The 13,756-nt window shown below is 37.4% G+C and overlaps 1 protein-coding gene across 1 annotated transcript in view; it reads left to right on the forward strand.

Moving 5' to 3' along the window:
* The window catches only part of BABAM2 (BRISC and BRCA1 A complex member 2), a 166,642-nt gene that overhangs the window by 136,745 nt on the left and 16,141 nt on the right, over positions 1-13,756 (forward strand). Inside the window, exon 11 of the mRNA XM_084514839.1 lies at positions 7,440-7,593. Within this exon, the coding sequence (XP_084370965.1) occupies positions 7,440-7,593 (154 nt within the window). The remainder of the gene's footprint in view (positions 1-7,439; positions 7,594-13,756) is intronic.

A 13,756-nucleotide genomic window follows, 5' to 3' on the forward strand; every position in this document is an offset into this window, starting at 1 on the left:
CCCATCCAACTAGAATAAAAAATAGGAAAAAAAGAAGATTATATTCCTTTAAGCATTCCTTGATGTCACAATGAACATCGCCAAAGTAACTGCAAACTGGGTATTTGCCAGCACTTCCAGTAACAGCCTTGCGTTCTGGAGGTAACACATTAAAGCAGTTCTCAAGAAAAGGTTCCTCAGCGCTTTTCCTCCTTCCTTATCCCAGCTGAATTCTTCCAAATGACTAGCTAATAATGTTAACTTCTAAACATCTCACTGGGGTCCTAACTTCCTTCCCATTCCTAAATATTGTGCTGATTTGTCAGGGTCAGGAAATTTTGTGGAGTTACAAGGATCAATCATTATACAAATGCTGTTACACGACTGGCTCCTTAGTGAGCTGTTCTGTTGCCAGATCCATTTCCTAGTACAAAAGAAGGAGCTGTCAATTTCATGTACTCACTGAAATCGAAATTGTTATAATTCCAGATACTGCCCTTGCTCCGTAACCACAAAGAACCCGTCACATTCCAATGTTTATCTATCTTTTTTTTTTTTTTTTTACTGAAGTGCATTCAGTTAATATATAACCGATGCAGCTAAGGAAAAAATGTTGTCACTTTTTTTTTTCCATAGTATTTACATATTTGGAAGCATTTTGTATATAAGTCATCTTATTTACTCTCTAAGCGTTCACTTTGCTGATGGTGAGGATATTTCACATAGCAATGGCAGACTTAATTATTTTGAAAACAGCTGTGATTATCAACACACCCAAAGTGCCCTAAGTGTCTCAGCTAAAATTCCACAAACAGCTTTTCATTTTACACTTGAAATTTTGAAATGTTGCTTTCAAAATAGCGTTTTCCTGCAAAGAACCTGTTTTTCTCCAGGAAGGATGTTTGCTCTCATCTATTAACAGAATCAAACTTGTATGACTGTGCTCTGTTAACCTAAAGTTCCACGCTAATAGCATTGTTATGTTATTTGTCATCCTTACTCTCATTCTTGTAAGGCTACATCATTATGCACCAAAGCAGGATAGCTGTGGTATTTTGTAATTGTGTGTATTTCGAGCCAAATTGACCCTTTCATTTTTTATTTTATTTATTTATTTTTCTAGTAGAATGTAGGCTAAAGGCCTTCAGCATGAAAGAGTTGAGGAAAGATTCATTAGGCAAAGTAGCCTGAAATCTGCTGCTGCAGAGATCTGTGCTAAGCCATTACGGTCCCCAGAATGCTCATGGCTGAACCTGTTCAGGTTAGTCCATAGGTACAGTGACCAGTATGATTCCTATAAGGCTTCCTATACTGGAATTTCTGTGTTAAAAAAAATGGAGGTAGCTGTCCTCCCTTGAAGCTAGATGGAAGATTTTTCACCCAGCGTACAGGCTGTCTGGACCAGCTTTCCCAAAGGAGAAGCCATGTCAGAAAATTCACCAGCCAAAATCTTTTTGACAGAGACCTTGATAGATGTATCAAGAACATTATTATATAGCGTGGTATCTGTGTTACCAACAAGTTGCACTGTGAATTTATGTGGGTCTCATCCACATTAACACCTCATAAAAACTGGAGAGGTGTGAGTTCAGGGAACTTGTCAGGCTGAGGCCCTTCCTTCAAATCCACAAGTGCTTCTTCCCAGCATCATGAGCTGGGCAAGCAGAGGTCTGGGCTAGCAGAGAGGATGTTGAAATTCAGTGAACTGAAAAAAGAAGCAAAACGATGATGAATATGTACTATCCAGAGATAATTCTGGAGCCTGGAATATGTATTTCCTGTTTTCATGACTGATTTCATCAGAAATACTTGAATGCAGAGGCAGTTTCTGGCCGAAGTTGGATGATAAGCAAGGAGTGAGTCAGGGGATTTCAGGAAGAGTTGTGACTGTTCAGGGTTCTCTGGAGATTTAGTTTTAGCCCATCTTTCCTGTACCCTTCTTGTTTTTCTGGTGAAATCATTTAAAACTTTTCACATGTCCACTAATGGTTTATTCTGATGTACCTGCTATGGCAGTCAGGAAGGGTTGTGTTTGGCTGTGTGAAGTATGAGCTGTTAGGAAGTCTCAGACGTTTGGGTGCCACATGTTGGCACTCAGCAGTCAGTGGGCACACTGGCCATCCTTTCTTAGTTCCTTCATTCCCCATCTGGAATTGTTAAATAGCCTCTCAGCTCACAAAGATGCTGTGAAACAATTTTATTTTTTTTACTGTTTTACATAGCTGTCATCTTATGAGGATTAGAGTCATCACATGAAAAAAATAATGAAGAGATGAATACACATTCATTAAGAGCAAGGCTTCAATATTGTGTACAGGGGTAAAACCTGTCCAGTGGGATGGAAAACTGAATTAAGTTTGGTGCATTCTGGCCAGCCTAGGAACTGAATTGGAAGGAATAGTCTGTTGTCCAGTATTTGAAGGCTGTCTCCTCAAGCAAGTCTAGATTGAATTAAGGTTGTGCAGGCAATGAGAGCCTGTAGAAGTAGAAAGCTCGGCAGTAAAATATCCAGATCAGCCGTTGTTTATGGGTGTGAAACAAATTACAGGTGCAATAAACTGCAGCAGATTCAAGCAGCCAGAAGGTTAATAAGATAACCACTGTAAGATCATCCAGGCATTAAACAGTACGTAACATCCAGAGTAAATGTTGACTTCTGTGAAAACAAATGTCTGGATTTTACCCATTGTCTCACAAAGGGTGGGCAAACAGCTTCTGTAGAACAGGGGAACTGTATACGGGAAATTGTCTGTAAATGTTGCCATCTGAATACTTCGAAATATTTGTATGGTCAGCATGCATTTCAAACATGAATTTGTTTTTCCTTCTATTCTCTGCAGTACTTGAAGGGAGAGAAGGGAACACGGATAAAGCTGCCTTTTTTTTTCTGAACATTTTTCCTTCAGAAACTCTATAGCAGCACTGGAGTATTTTTTTGCCGAGACATCCCTTCCACATTTCCTGTGCTGTTTAAAAAGCTCTAAATAAGATGCTAAAAACATTACTTCAGAGTTAATAAGTCTGTCTCAATCAACCCTGTCGTTGTTGACAAAAGCTTGACAAACTGGGTAACCTGTTCCAGATCGCCGTATGATTGGTCTGTAAGAGAATGAACAGTTAAACCTTCCTGGTTCCTTGCACAGGTTTTCAGCTATTAATGAATCAGGATTTTGACTTTAAGATAACTCTGTTTTGAATATACGTATGCACTGAATTCTAAGACGAGCAAATTTGTCTTCTCTCTCTCGATAGTTTCTTCTGTTTCAAAAAGAGAGCAACTTCAACTATTTATAAACTGTAATTAAGTTTCTTTACAACATGACTCATTCTCAACAAGCAAATCCTTGTTCTTTTGCTTTCTTATGAACTGTGTGGGAAAATTAGGGTTCAATCACTGAAGAATTTACTCAATGCTTAATTACCCAAAACAGCCCTCATATAGAGCTTTCATAAAGATGTGATTTTCCCAACACTATGGATCTCTAGAACTTGACTCTTAAAACGTGGTCTGTAAATTGTAACAAAGGAGAAAGTAAGTGTTTTGCTATAGTATTGGCTTCTTTCCCCAGCCTGCTTCTTTGAGCTCTTCTTATATTAATAACGTGATGCTTAGGAAAGCCAAAGTAAGAAATCATAATGATTAAATTACTTTGAGCATGAAACTGAATTAGAAAGCTTTACTTTCCTGAATGAGATAATTGTTTACATTTTCCAAAGGAAATGTTTCTATTTCTGTGAGAGAAGGGGTAAATGGGACTTCCTCTGACATAATTTTCATTTTAAAACTGAGTTTGACAGCAAGATTTTTACCTTCATAACCAAATATTACTGCTTAACTGCATGACTTGTGTAAGCTTGCTAGCTGAAGTGACTCACTTACGTAGATGAAGTTATTTTTAGAGAGATAATTTGCACTGTTTAGAAGAGAGGAAAAAAAGAGAGAGTCCTACTAAGAGCTAGATCCCTCATTACAGTTTACAAAGCTCGTGAACCCAGCATCCAAGCAAAAGATGACTAAGCAAAGGGACTATTGGTACTTTCAGGAATTTACAGACATGAGTCATCTGCTTATTTTCTGCAGACATATCACCAGGGTACTTTGTGAGTCAGCTGTTATTTGGAAATAGTACTTGTATTCATGTTGAATACGTTTTTGTAGTTCTTAAGGTCTTAAGTAACTACCATGCCAAACCAAAGCATGCTTTTATAGTTTTCGTAGCTCAGGTGTGGATGTACAGAAGTAGTGTGTCGTTTTCAACTGTGCTGTGTTTTTCATGATAAAGTCTGAATGTTGCCTGGGATGTAATTATTGTAACGCTTACCTGTGCCACCGTACGTATCCCATGAAGACAGATCTTAGTTTGTATTAATGCACAGATGTGGAGTCATATTGCATATGCAGCCAGATAAAAAGAAACTTTATCAGTCTGTGCCACTTCATAAAAATGTAAGTGTGACTATGTGTAGAATTTGACCTCTCATCTTCAATGCACCTTGCTAATGTTGATTATTAATGTTATTTGCTTATTTTTCATATATAAGTAAAACAACACCAAATCCAAGCATTTTGTACTCTTGCAATGTCAATGCACTTGCATCCACTGTGCTAGAAGTAAGTTCTTGCCTTTATTTCCTACTTCTGAAATAATAGCTGGCTACCTTGAGATACGTATAATGCTTTACAGCTCAAGGCTATTTCCTGTTTACTCGTCTTTTAGGTGTGGTTGTGTTCCAAAATTAGGGACAGGTTTTTTTGCTTGGTCTGAACTCCGCTCACACCTTGTATTAAAGAAACACTTGAGTTAGAAAAACAGGAGTTTGGCAATTTTAGGTGAACAGCAGTTGTAGAAATCAAAGGCAGATCAAATTATTCAAAACTCTCCTTGCAATTCAGAATAATACTGCTGTTGGCCAGGTGTGGGATGCACAGTTTTAATTCTAATATGATTGTATGATTTAACAGCTTATAATGTAGTTGAGTCCTGAAAACTCCTATACAGCTTTTGGTTAATAAAAGAATAAAATATTTTCTTCTGCGTTTTGGTGATACTGTTGTTGAAAAAATATTTGTAAAAATGAAAGGCTTGTCATAACAAATGGAAGCAAAGAAACTAATGGTATCAATGTCTCGATTATCCATTTAAACAGTGTTTCTAATGCTAGATGCTTTCTCTTAAGTGCAAACCTTATATTTTAATTAACAGGGACAAAAATGCTTCTACTTGTCCCCCTTCATGTGGACAGAGATTTTCAGAGGAAAGACAATGAATTCAGAAATTCTCAAAAAAAAAAAAAAAAAGGCTTAAATTATTACTTGAGTGTGTTACTAAATATTGTTATTCCTTTATTCCTTTTACACAGGAATAAAACACCAATATACAGAGTAGTTTTCCTTTAAGGAGCTGGTGCTTAAGAAAGAGAAGAGGCACTGGAGGTACAGAGTTTAAGCACTCCGAGCTAAAGCAGCATATTTATCATGTGGAAACAGAGAGCCTTGCTTCATATTTCTTTCTGCAGTGAAGTCCTTGAGACTCTGAGGCATGCACATCCCATCTGTGAGGGGAGGAGACAGCTTGCCTTCTGGTAGATGGCCTCGATATGCCAATATTTTTCAGTGATACAACTTAATAATCATGTTATAAAGAGGAATTTGACAAAGGAATCGTGGAGTCTAACCTTTGTTACATCAGTGATCTGCCCTCAATTTAGCAGAGCTCTGCCCATGTCATTACCATTTAAATGTCTGCTGGAAGCTGCTGTGTGAGCTGAATCACCAGGACTTGGGGAGTTATCACGTGTAGCTCAGACACCAGGTCACGAACTGAGCAAACACTGTGATCTTAAGTGATTTGTTTTATTTTGAGACTACAGCTGGGATATCACATTCACTTTCGTGTACTTCATTACTACGAACGTATTTACTTGTTGAGCTTGGACGGAAATCTAGAGGAAAGGGAGTTCTGGTTTTGCTGATGCACATCCAAATATGCAGACATGATTAGAAAAATAATAGAAAAATAAAGAACCTAGTAAGATGATAGCATGGAATTAAAAAAAAAAAAATCTTTCTTGCACTGATATCTCAATCCATGAGCAGCAATTTCGAAAGAAGTGTTGGGATCTCTGTTCCATGACGTATTTAGGAGGAGAAAATGTAATGAATTACCAAATGCATTGGAGAGGAGATCTTGTTGTGGATGTGGATGGGTTCAGTCCTGTAATGTTCCTTTCTTTTTCTTAAAATCTGTTGTTTATAGTGATTTTTGACACCCTTTTTTGTTCCTACTTGGGTTGTTACAACCTACTTATTATTAACTCAGGGTTCTTCCCTTCTCTTTAAGCAGGACTATGAAGAGGCAAATAGAGAAAACTGAGTAACCAGGCTTATTTGCATGAATTATAACATTATGAATTTATTTAACTCATCTCTATGCCAAATAGGAAAAACAACTGAAGATTTACAGGGAATTACCGTTCCATTGGAATATTCTTTCATCCTGTTGACTTCAAGTATTGCAGTGGGGAGGATAAGAGTACAGTCAGAGGTGCTTTGCAAAGCAAGTCTATGTACCTTTAAAAATGCACATTCTTCTCTTAATTTTGGTGTTAAATTAGACCTCTAATATAAATTATTTCAGTCTCTTGCTAACTCACTTTAATTACAGGTTTCTGAAACCTCCTGAAATTAAAAGTAGACCAAGAAAATCTTAAGTACATATCTAGCAATGCAGAAGTTAAGCTAAAGAAACATTTCTGACCATATTATTAACTGTTGCAGACTATTTTATTGTTCTGCCAGAGCTAGCTGATCATGAGACAGTGAAGCAAAGGGAACTAAGAGGTTCTGATTTTTATTTTTAGTGAGGTATTTTTGGTATTAATGACTTTGCAGTGTGTTCTTGGTTTTGTGGGTTTTTTTTTGTCTAACAGATGACTGCTAATTGAGATTTATTTTAACTCATGTGATCGAACCTTCTTACATCCTTTATCAAATCACTTAACCACTTTAAAAATGAGAATTATGATGCTTTTGATGTCCATGAGGGCACTAGAATGAATTGGCTACAGCTGAGCTGATAAAAAGAAATTTGTTTATTGAATGGAAAGCATAATCAGAATTTATTTTCTGTATTTTTTAAAGGGAAAATTTCACTATAAAGTACTGCTTTTTTTTTTCTGGAACAATATCATGATGTAAGTGTTATGATTAACATAGAAATACAGTAGCTAAGCAATTTTTTAACAATATTTTACAAAATTGTATAGATTAAGCAATATGATGGATTCATTATTGTTAAGAAATGTAGAAGTATATGTTAGAAGTAATCATCAATTGCTGCTTTCCTATCACCTTTGAATCAACAGAAAAGAATGATTTATTACCTGAAAAAAAAAAAAAAAAAAAGGAAAAAAAACACAATGGTATATTTTACTACTTTTTTTTTTTTTTTTTATTTCAGTTGACCTTCCCCTGTACTTTCCTCGAGACCAGCCAACCCTAACATTTCAGTCAGTCTACCACTTCACTAACAGTGGACAGCTGTACTCCCAGGCCCAGAAGAATTACCCTTACAGCCCACGCTGGGATGGCAATGAAATGGCCAAGAGAGCAAAGTAAGTCAGCCTGCTATTTGTTACACGGTATTCCGGTGCTAGAAGCTTCACAGATGTAACTGTACCTTTCCAATGTTCTGCAAGCTAAAACTGTTTGTGTTCTCACAGAGTCTTAGTATTCCCCTGTATGCGTACAGACATACCGTATTAATCATGCCTGTAACACTAGTGCCAGAGGAGTGATCAAAACAAGAGCATTTCTGCAAGGCATGATACAGAGTAGTGACAGTCTCTGCTGCAAGGAGCTTCCAAACCAAATAGACGAGATAGCCCCCAGCAGGAGTAATCTGCATAATAGCAGTCAGTCAAAGTAATTCCTTGGTTTTGTGTGGGTGTATGGGGGACCCTGAAGGGAAACATGTGAGTTGGAAAAAAAATAGGAAGAAAAACCTGAAAGATATGGAATAATGCTGTAATAAAAAGGCACGAAAGTACAGGAGGAGGTAGAGCAAACCCCTAATCCAGCAGAGTAGGTAGTCCTACCAGAGCTTGAGAAAGTTATCTGAAAGTCTGAAGAGCTCTCTTTTTTTTTTCTTTCTTTTTAACTGCTTTCTATGTTGGCTGAAACAGAGAATCTCTGACTGTTTCCTCTGCAGTTTTTCTGCAAGCCTTGATTTCAGCATGGGTAAATATCACTTCAGTCCTAGTATCCCCTTTAATTTAAGTTGACAGGACAGCCTTCCCAGAGTGATTGTGTTGCAAGGGTAAGCTAGCATGGGCAGTGGTGCTCCTTTTGTATACTGTGTGCTATCCCTGTCTTCTAATGAAGCAGAACAGATTTCACCTGGATGGAGCAGTAAGGGTAGTGGCCTTGCTTCTGTATTTGGCTTTTGCAAAATATAAAAATGTAAGAACGGCAACAAATCTAAGCACACTGATTATCAGTCATTCATCACATAAGGCCTCAAAGTGCATAAATAATAAGGCATATTGGAATTAACATTTTGAATGACAATCGGAACATTAAATCAAATTAGCAAAGATGCATAAATAAGAGTCAAATGAAAATAGTTGAAGCTGAGTAAATCAAATGAATGGCAAGGTCAGAGTCTGATTCTAATTTGGAAGTGATGGAAGCAGACAGTAAATGATTGAAGCATTTGCAGATTTTATAATAAATAGTATGGAGAACATCAAGTGACATTTGATTTTGGATTTTGATGCATTGTAGTAGCTTTTTTTTTTTTTTTTTCTGCTAGCATTTGGTTTTAATACTGTAGTGTTCAGGGGAGATATTTCCTGATCAAGTATGATTTGGTTTTGTGGACTTGTTTCTTTTTTTTCTAGCAGAGCAGTATATGTATTTTGGTTTGTTGTTGTTGTTGATGACTTTTTTTTTTGTCTTTAAATGAAACAATAACTAAAAGCATCACTGTGTGTTGTTTTTGTTTTTTTTTTTTATAACTGTATTGCAAAAAAATATTTGTGTAGTCAAAAAAAATGCACTTATTTTGCAGCTGGAAGCTTACAAGTACCTATGTTCTGTCTGCTAAGTGCATTCATTTATGAGTGGGTGTATACAAATGGACTTCTGTGCCCTGCACTTGAAATTTAGAAGTATTATAACAGTACTTTTAAAAGCAGTAAATGTGTACACTTACTATCACATGTACGTTTTTTGAGGTTATTCACTCTTATGTTTGAGCCTTTGCATCTAAGTTTTACACTGGATACGTAATATGAGAAAGATGATGAGAAGCGGGGGAAGAAAGCATGCTGCAGTGTCTGAAATAACTATCATTGAGCTGCAAAGAGACAGAGAGGCTGCTCTAGTTAAAAGCGCTTTGCTTGCAGGAACAGCTAGTGAATCCTGAGCAGGTACCAGAAATAAATCTACAGCAAGAAAACTATGATGTTATGATGCATGTTAGCATATTTTAAGGAGCATTTTTAACACAATTGAGTACTTATGTAAATATTGTTTAAAATATTTTCTAGGGCTTCTTAGAATAGGCTAGCATGTTTCAACACAACCAAATAATTTTTCATTCTATTTTATTTTTACCATAGCCACATTACAGACCAAGTATATGGGAATATATGTAGGCGTGTATAGGATAGTGTTCTAACTAAACACATTAGTTCCAACACCAACTCAATTCATCCCCAGTAAAAAAGAAAAGAAGGATATGTGACACAGCCTCTAGAATCAATGTAATGTAACTCTGCTCAACTGAAGTAAATTTAGCCCTGGATATATCAGGGACGTCTTTCTTGTGTTTATAAATGCTGTCCATTACGTTCTGCATACATGTAGTCTTTTTTCCTCTTAGCCAAATGGTTTCCCAAGTGCTTGGCATCATTTGAGACAGAAAAAGATCTCTGTTTATTTTTCTGGCCCTACTGTTCTAGGTCCACAGGATATACCACTTGATGTTCTGGTATCTGACCAAATTCTCCACCCTTATTCTCAGACACTTGAGGGGTCGGTTTACACTGTATTCCTCACCACAGCCTAAGACACCGTCAAGGATCAGTTTTAGTTGCTCTTGTCCTGAGTTCATTAGCTGTCCAGTCATGTACTGAAGCATGCGTACCACACCGCTTTGCAGGATGCAGGAGCACCACCAATCTCTCAGAGATTTCCTTGTCCTCAGTTGGCAGCCCCTGCCTCTTTTCAGCAACCGCATGCAGCCTGCTTGTCCATGGGCACAGCTGTCATAAGTTCACGCCAAAGGGACTTTGATTCTGTGGCCAGCCTTCTCAGTTTTTTTCAAACAGGTGAGCCCATGCAATTCCTTCAACTCGAGGGCCAAACTCGAAATTCTTGGTATCCTTGCTTATCTCTCTGGCCCCTGAGCAGATGTAGGCATCTCTTTTGAAGTTGGGACTTAACCCTTTGTTGTAGCCTTGAGACAATCAGTAGTAATTACAAGTAGGAGCAAAATTACTCCCCTAAAATATATACATATTAGATGTAGATTGTATGCATTCACACTTAGACACACATCACCTAAATCTGAAAGGCAAATGCTCAGAGTATCAGTTTAGCAGAATCTTTTTCATTCACAGGGAAAAACTGCTTGTTTTCTTTTCTGAAATAATTGGACCAATTTGTGCTTGTCTGATAAACTTCATGTATTTGGGTTTCTCTTTCTGTCTCCTAGTAAGCAGCTTTTAACATCAGCTGTCTCCTTTGATGCCCACTGGCTTGTATTCCTCACTGAGAGATAGCATCTGGTGACTGAATTTTGCTATTGTCTTAGCCAAAGGATTGCCCTCTGGCTTGATTTAATCCTAAAGGACGAATCAAGAACTGTTTAAATAATGTGGTTCCAGATGCCTCCAGATTTCTCATTTCTCAACTTAACACAAAAATTTAACCTGTTCCTCCAGCTAGAAGCAGCAATCCCAAAAATATTAAAATTCTCCTACAAGCTGACAAGAGACTCTTTCTTCTCAGTTCCCATCTCAGGCTCTGCCTCTTGTAGGTCATTTATTTTTCTGGCTGTGGCCTCCTGTGGAAGCAGTTTCTCCAAAAGATTTTGTCCTGAAGTACAATGGCAAGCCTAAGAAAATACAGTGAATTATAGAAAGTTAGCAGCCTTGTTTGTGGTGTACGTGTGAAGTAAACCATCTCTGTGCAGTTTCCATGGGAAAGCTCTCTTGTTTTTTGCTTAAATAGGCATTCAGGAGTACATAAATGGAGTCTTTAAAGAGCATGCAGACTCCGAGTCTGGGATTTTATGAAGGGATACTGTAAATAAAGCTCGTTTGTTTATACAAATTAAGTTCAGTCCGTAGATGCACTCAGGCCCAATTCCTGTCTGATCCAGTGCTGCTCTGGAGACTTCGGTTACACTTCAGGGAGAGCAAGTTAGGACTCAGTTTACTGTTTTATCCTACATAAATCTACCTACTCATCATTAAACATAGCAGGAGGCAGAAAGCTGGTATCAAAATAAAAAGTCATCCCAAGGGTTCGTATTCTTTTTTCCAGCTTGGCTGCTAAAACTACTTGCTGAATGACTGTTGTCACTGGCCATTCACTGATGTTTGCTGATTGTGGTGTTAATTTTACATCTCACTCAGTGCTCTGGCAGGGTAAAAGCTTAAAAGGGCTCAAGTGCTCTCAACTGTATATTGGCTTTTGCTGTGCCATAAGGTCAAGTGCAGCTTAAGATTATATGCAGGCGCATCTTGTGCGAGCTTCATATGCATCCCCAGCACTGCTGGAGCTATGGTTTGTGCTCAGCACAACCGTGCTATGATCTGAAAGTGTCAGGCTGGTGCACTGGGCCGTAGCATTTTCAGCCTCACCAATACGCTTTCCTTGAATATCGTGAAGTGAGAAGATGTGCATCACGTGAAGGTGCTAGTGGTTGTTGGGCTGGAATGGTTGCTTTAAGCATTAAACTTGCCTTGTATGGAGACAGAAATATATCTTTTGGTCAAACAAAAGGATATTTAAAAAAAAGGGGGACAGTTTGGGGGCCTTGGGACCCGTCATCATATAGCTGTTTAGACAATCTCAAATTGTAATATTTCAAGGGCTTGCTGTTGCATTCATTGTATTTTGAGTGCCCTAATGATTTTTTTTTGTATTGACATTAACCCAGTTTTCAATTCATCCATTTTCTATTAGCTGAAAGTTCTTACGCATTTTAGGTAGAATATCTTCTGATACATTTTGCATTCTGTTAAGGTAACAGGTTTCTCTCTTTCCTTTAAATTTTTGTTTTCCACCTATGATGCCTTGGATCTCACTCTAAAGTTTACATGTAAATACTGCAGCGTTTTTGTAATCTCTGCTTGATAGGTGTAATTAAGGTAATAAATCATTTGTTGTTATTTGTTTGGCATTTCAGTATATTCCCTCGTTATTTGTAAAAGTAACACATTTTATTTGCATGTATTACATGATTGTTTCATACACAGTAGGGATCTTGAAAGAGCAGATTTCTAAAAATTGACTTGTTTGCATTCATGTATATGCTCCTCAGAAAGCTTTTTCCTTGTCTCTGTTCTGCTTTACCTTCAACTTAGAAAAAAAAAAATCAGGAAAAAAATAAGGAAGTAGGCGAAAGAAGCACAAAACATGGGGACCTATCCTTTGCTCTGTGCGTGTGTGTGTTCGTGTCTGAATGTTTGAAAGGTTCAGAGGGTTCTTTACAGAGAAGACCAGTGGGGTACAAATGAATGGAGCAGGTACTGAGCTGGGTCACTTGTTTAACTCTTTGGTTTTCAATAGAGTCTTGCATCGGAAACAGTACAAAAGTGATTTCCTCGCCTGAAATCCAATAGGGCAGAGATTTTGTTGCCTCAGGTGGACTCTTTCTCAGAATGCAAAAGGGCCAATATGCTGTGACAGCCACAGTGAGAAGAGATGTGGTGACCCAGCCATGTGAAGTTTACAAAGAAGTTAATTTGATTTTATAGACCATTAAATCAAAACTCTTATTTTCTGTGGCAGTGTCAGTTCATCAGAATTATAAATGAAAAGCGTAAAGGCAAATGCAGAAAACTGTTGTGTTAAAATATTTAATGGTTGCAGTTGTCCTTGTGACATGTTCCCAGCTGATTTACCAGCAAACCTCAATAATAACATGATTTTGATTGCAAGATATAAAGGCAAAATTAGTAGAGTTTTTAATTAGATTTTTTTCCGGGATATTGTTTTATTTTTACATTGTTCTTCTGTATACACTACACTGTATAGTGCATGTACATGATAGTCACACTTATTGAGTCATATTTTTCATGTACTTTTCTTTAAATGTCTCCTTGGATAATTAAGTCTGACTCTTAAGATATGGTATGTTAGTTTCTGACAGGTGCCTGCCAGGGATCTTCAGTGCTGTCATGCATTATGTGGATTTCCGCCAAGACAGAAGGGCCTGGGTATTTGTTTCTGGTCACTTCTCATTAAAGCCTTGGCTGTGGGAAAAGACTAATAACTATTTGAAGTTGAAAAGTATAGGTACTATAGGGAATGCATAGAAATTAAATCTGTTAGGCAACTCATTTTTCTGTTTTCATATAGACATTATGTATATGTGCACGTGAACTGTACATATGTGTGTTTTGATACAAACTAAGTATGAAAAAAATAAACCTCTCCTATATTGACAAGAGAAGTGCACAGAATAGATTGGAGGAGTTTGCTTGACAGAAGTAGAAAATATCAGCATCTTGTTGGAAGACAACTGCTCTATAGGAATTA

The sequence above is a fragment of the Aythya ferina genome (genome assembly GCF_964211825.1).
Source record: "Aythya ferina genome assembly, chromosome: 3".
NCBI lineage: Eukaryota > Metazoa > Chordata > Aves > Anseriformes > Anatidae > Aythya > Aythya ferina.